The sequence below is a fragment of the Chaetura pelagica genome, unplaced genomic scaffold (assembly GCF_000747805.2).
Source record: "Chaetura pelagica isolate M959 unplaced genomic scaffold, ChaPel_1.0 scaffold438, whole genome shotgun sequence".
Lineage (NCBI taxonomy): Eukaryota > Metazoa > Chordata > Aves > Apodiformes > Apodidae > Chaetura > Chaetura pelagica.
In genome coordinates this window covers 1345066-1350500 of record NW_009954113.1, presented here as the reverse complement: position 1 = coordinate 1350500, position 5435 = coordinate 1345066, and the positions used below count along the sequence as shown (strand labels likewise).

The window sequence follows — 5435 nt, the reverse complement described above, 5'->3', positions numbered from 1 at the left end:
CGTCAGCAGCTGGCAGGCTGTCCCCAGCCTCCTCCCATCACACTGACTGTCCAGGAGACAACCCCACAACATTGTTTCCAAACTAAATCAAAGGAGTTGAAGAGGGAAACAACTAAATACCAAGGGGAATACCAGTGCTGGGGTTATTCCTCTTGGTAATTCCCGCAAGGTGCTGCAAGCCTGGGGTGGCCTTGCTGGGGAAAGAGGAGCAAGCAGCACTAATCTTGGCTCTGGGGAGACCCAGGGCTCAGCTTGGATCTCACCAGCTCTGCTTCCTTCACCATCCTCCTGTCATGGATTAGAGATGCCCAATGCCTGAGGTGGGGAGCACTCTTCCCCTCTCTTGCTCAGAGATGGTGGAGCATCAAGGAAGGATTAGTTTTCTTAGGGCTCTCCCTTCCCACCCTCCAGCTGAACATTGCCCAAGGGTTCTGCTAGCCAAGACAGGCAGAAAAATGCACCCAGAGCAGGTGATGGGCTGGAAGTTCATCCAACACTCCTGACGTGGAGCCCTGTCACCTGCAAAGGTTCAGCTTAGCAGATCCTCAGGTCCTATCAACTCCAATGAGATTTCACTGCTTAAAGTCAGACTCTTAAAAGCTTGAGAGAAAGAAAGACTAAGACTGGTGTCATCTGATGGCTTCCTGAATCTTGGTCTGCAGTTTGCTGATCTCAGCCCCTGGTGTGACCAGCTCAACCCTTCTGGCACCAGAGCACAGTCACACACTGCCATTATTTGCTTAATTAGATTAGAACTGGTGACTCGAGGTCTGAAGAGATGGAGATCAGATCCCCAGCTGCCCTCAGGCCCACAGTTTCCACTGGTTCCTCTCCCCCACCACAGCCCACAGCGTTTCCTTACCACAAGTAGCATTGAGGAAGGAGACCTCGAAGAGGGAGAGGTTTGCCAGCGCGGGGGGGTGGGCACACCGCGTGTCCCACGCCGCAGCAACCCTCACTCTCCTCTCTTCCACCCAGCGGGGCAGCCAGGAAAGCTTGCAGTCACAAACAAACGGGTTCCAACTTAAGTTTCTGGAAGGGGGAGATGAGACAAAGGCCAGGGATGAAGGTGGCACGTGCCTCGTGATCCCGGCAGCAGCAGCAGGTCCCTCCCTGCGCCGCCGCAGCCAAACGCTGCGGAACCAACTGCCAGGGGAGCTAATGAATAGGGAATCAAGCAATAATTAACACCATTTTTCTAGAGGCCAGAATTAGGCAAGTACTGCAAGTACCTTTTTTTTTTTTTTCCCCCTCTACAAATAATTGTTGCAATTAGAAGCAAACGCCAGGCACAATCTCACCCTGCAGCCGCCTCCCACCCAACCGCCTCGCCAGCTACGGGCACTAATTACAGCTCCACTAAAGGAGAGCTAAGAGAATAAAATGGATCTGTCAAAAAAGAAATGCAAAGTCAATGCTAATCTTTCCATATGGCAGCTTAATGAAATGATGGAAACTTTAATTGCAGCTAAGCTTGATCCACGTGGCAGCCTTTGGCAGCCAGCTGAGCGGAGGGCAGGGATGGAAAGCTGCTTGTTCTACTGATGCCAGCAGGGCTGGGCAGCCACAGGGGCTGGGCCCAAGATGCTCATCCTGAAAGCACCACTTTGCCCATCAGCCTCAGCAGGGATGGGCTCCCCTGACCTCGCCTGGATCCTTCTGTCTTTTGGGTGCCACTTGTAAGGAAAAAAGCAGAGCTGGAAATGCCCTTTGTGTCCTGCCTGCAGGGAGAAGGGGGGGTTGAGCTTTCTTCTTGCTGGCCAAGAGCAACTGCACAGGGTGAATCCTTTGACTCTCTCAGACCATGGCCACCCTGTGCTGGCACTTCTTGTGTCTCCCCTGCAAATGTGTGGCATCCCCTCCTGCCTTTCACACAATTGCTTCAATTGAAAACCAGTCATAGCCTTAGAGCCTGAATCATCTGGGGAGAACAACTTCCAGTGTCTTCAAAAGACTTAGACACTCAGTCAGGGTCTCCCATGTTGCAGGTCAGTGCTCTTTGCATCAGATCCTCCAGTCCCAAGGTGTGACATACAACCAGGACCAGGAAGTGTGACCTGGAGCATGGCCAGGGACAAGAACCTCAGCAGAGCTGGTGTGAGAGATCAGGGAAGCCAGGCAGGTAGTGGCAGAGATTGGAGGTTTCCAGGACACAGAAGCAAAGTCTGGGAAGAGGTTAGGCCTGAAGGACACCAGCAGGACCAAAGAGCAGGACACAACTTGAGGAAGAAACTGGAGGCAGCCCAAAAGGCAGCTGCTTGGTTTGGTACATACCCCAGGTCTCCCCAAAACAGCCCTGCATCCCACCCCACTGGGAAGGGACAAGCTGCTTCAAGGAAAGGTCTAAATATAGAACTGGGAAACAAAGATGATGAACTTACATTTCACTTAAATTAAATAAATTATCAAATAGTCCATCTTCTAATGTAGAAATCTTGTTGTGGCTTATATCTCTGTAAAAGAGGGAAAACAAAAAGGAAAGTTTATGATGTGGACAACAACTTCCTGGCCAACACACAGGATCAGCCTCTGCTTGGGTACTAGTTGCCCTCTGAGCACCTTGAGTCTTGACAGCCACATGCATATGACAGCAAAATGTCCACCCAGGCCCTAAGTCATGGAACCACAGAGAGGTTGGGGTTGGAAGGGACCCCTGGAATCATCTGGCCCACCTGCTCTGCTCAAGCAGAGTCTGCCCAGAACCATGTTCAGACTGTTTTTGAGTATCTCCAGGGATGGGGGCTCCACAGTCTCTCTGGGCAGCCTGTTCCCTCTGGGACACTGGGGGACACTTTGCCTGGCTAGTCCTGGCCTTCTCAAAGAACCCCAGACTCAGTACCCAAATTGTCCTGAAGATTAACTGGGATTTGGACACTGCAGCTTTATTGTGACTTTCCATTTCCTCACACACACCTTGTGACAAATCTCATTCTCTTGCCCTGATCTCCTCTCCATCGAGTGCATCAAATCCTGCCCAATTTCTGCCCAATTTCCTGTCCAATCTCTGAATGCCAGTGAGGGAAATCCTGGACTGTGCAACTTAATGCCCTGAGGAAGGAGCCCATGGACACATCTCCCTGGGGCTCAGCAGATGAGGCCAAGCAAGATCAAGGCTACCTGGTGTTTCCCAAGCTTGTGTTCCAGGTACCTTTACAAACATGCACAGGGAGCTGGGGGGTGGAAGAGCACAGAATGTACTTACAGTTTTGCCAGAGAAGTCAGGCTTTCCAACATCTGAGCATCTAAAACACCAATCTCGTTATGGGAAAGGTCCCTAGAAAAAGAAAGCACAATGTTCAGCTTTCATCCAGCTTCATTCTGTCACTCCTCCATTGCTCGACCTTAGAAAAGCCTCTCTCCAACCTCCATCCAGACTGGAAGGTTTGGTGTGTTAAAGCAGAGCATTTCTCCCAGCCAAAGAAAACACCTTTCCCAGCTAGAAAGCATTTGCTGCTCAAAGCTTTGTGTGATGTGCAGAGGCTGATGAGGACCATCATTAGACACAGACCGTTCTGCAGCCTCTCTAGAGTCATTCCTGACATGACAAATGTATTGCTAAATTTGACATACCCTTATTAAAAAGTATTCAGGACTAGTACATGTTCAAAGAAGTAATTAAGGAAGAATTTAAGACTGAAGTGGTAATTAACTTAGAGAAAAAAAAATTATGAGGAACTTCCAGATCCATTCCTAGTGGCAAAGAACTGATCATTAATCACACAATTGATGTGCTCAACTGCTGCATTTTAAAGATCGTTTAGTCTCTTTGGAAAAGCTTGAAAGGAAAGAAGAAGTAGGAAAGAATAGTTTCTGTTTGAAATCAGGTTAGATCGTCCTTCTAAAAGGAACATTGTTTTAGAAGGTCCTTTATCACTCCCTGTAACATCAACAGCCTTCAACTGGTCCAAAGCAAAGCTGCTCTGCCCTCCAGCCCAGCCCTCCTCTCCCCCCATGTCCTCTTTGCAATGTTAAAATGTCATTCAGCTCAGAAGCACAAGTTGCACTGATCTCTCTCCACTCATTCCCAATAAACTTCACTCTTTGGTATCAGAGGAATCTCCTTCGGCCAAAACCTCATTCTAGCAGCATCCAAACACCAACTCCAAGCCCATGCAATGGTTCTCACCCTTCAAGGATTTCTGGCAGAGCCCTCCAGGGAGGACAGGGCTGCTCTCCCTGCAGCCCCAGCTGCAACATTCTCTGCCCACCCCCTTTCTCACCTTTTTTCCACAAGCACCTTCCCTAATTTCTCCTTGTTGTCTCACCTCTTGTTTTGATCCCCTCATCCATCACTTCTTGGCTCGATTTGGCATTTAAATTGAATTTATCCAAATGAAAAGAATTCTGTCAAACTGGCAAGAAAATTACCATGATTCCAGGAAACTCTGGGGATAAGTAACAGGGATGGATGTTTCTTTAAAAGGTTTATTTTCCCTGATTTTGCTGTCCAGGAGTTCTCTGCCAAGCTGAGAGTGGATTCAGAAGAGTTCACCAAAAACATCAATAAACAAGTCCAAGAAATGTGCAAAATAAAAGCTCAACTAATACACTTTAAAAAGAGATGCTAGCAAAATATTTGATCCAGCCAATGACGTTTTGTCTTGGGGTATCTGGAACATTAGTTCAAAAACACATTTGCTGAAGGGCTACAGACCACACTGGAGTCACACTTTGCACAGGAGACACAAAAGTCACCTCCAAGCCCATTTCCAGCTCCCACTTGCAAGACAAACACACAGACCAGCCCAAACTGGAACCTCAGCTGCTACCAGCCAAGTGGGATCCTTCCTGCTCCATCTCTCCTCAAGTATTTGCTAGAAATTGTACTCCTCTGCACCCCCTTCCATTACTTGACCAGTTTTGGAAAGGACCAGACCACCAACATTATGGTGAGACCAGTAAAGCTACTTCTCTTCTTTGAAATCCCTGGAAATAACCCATTTAGGGTTTAGGCAGCACCTCAAGCCCAAGACAGAAGGAAATGGTTTCAGCCCTGACACCTTCTTGCTCCTCACCCAAACAAGAGACACCTCCAAACCCAACCATTCTGCTGCAACAAAATCAGGGCTTTGCCATTTCAAAGAGCTTCTCCAAAGGTGCTGCAAGGAGGAGCAAGCACACAGGGCAGGGTGAAGCTCTCACCACCACAGATGGCAGGACCAGGAGGGGCACCAGGACACCCAGCCCCAAGCACAGCCACCTCCTCAGCAGCTCCTTCTGCATCTTGCTGCTTCCCAAGTAGGAAATGAAGAAGTCACACAGGGCAGGTCTGCTCTTCTCCGTGCCTCTGCCACAGTGCCAGGCGTGGAGGGGCTGGTGGGGCTGGTCCTGAGCCTTCCCCAGCCCTTTACAAACATCCCTTATCATTATTTCTCTTCCATCTCAGAGAAAGCTCTTAAACTTCAGGTAAGTGAAGGCAAAGACCCCAAATCCTT

At 49.0% G+C, this 5435-nt stretch overlaps 1 protein-coding gene across 1 annotated transcript in view; it reads right to left on the bottom strand.

The window, feature by feature from the left end:
• The window catches only part of PKD1 (polycystic kidney disease 1 (autosomal dominant)), a 51755-nt gene extending 46870 nt beyond the window's left edge, over positions 1-4885 (bottom strand). The window contains 4 exon segments of the mRNA XM_010002610.1: positions 863-1032; positions 2382-2453; positions 3203-3274; positions 4851-4885. Coding sequence (XP_010000912.1) covers positions 863-1032; positions 2382-2453; positions 3203-3274; positions 4851-4885 — 349 coding nt within the window.
• Positions 4886-5435: the final 550 nt, after the last annotated feature.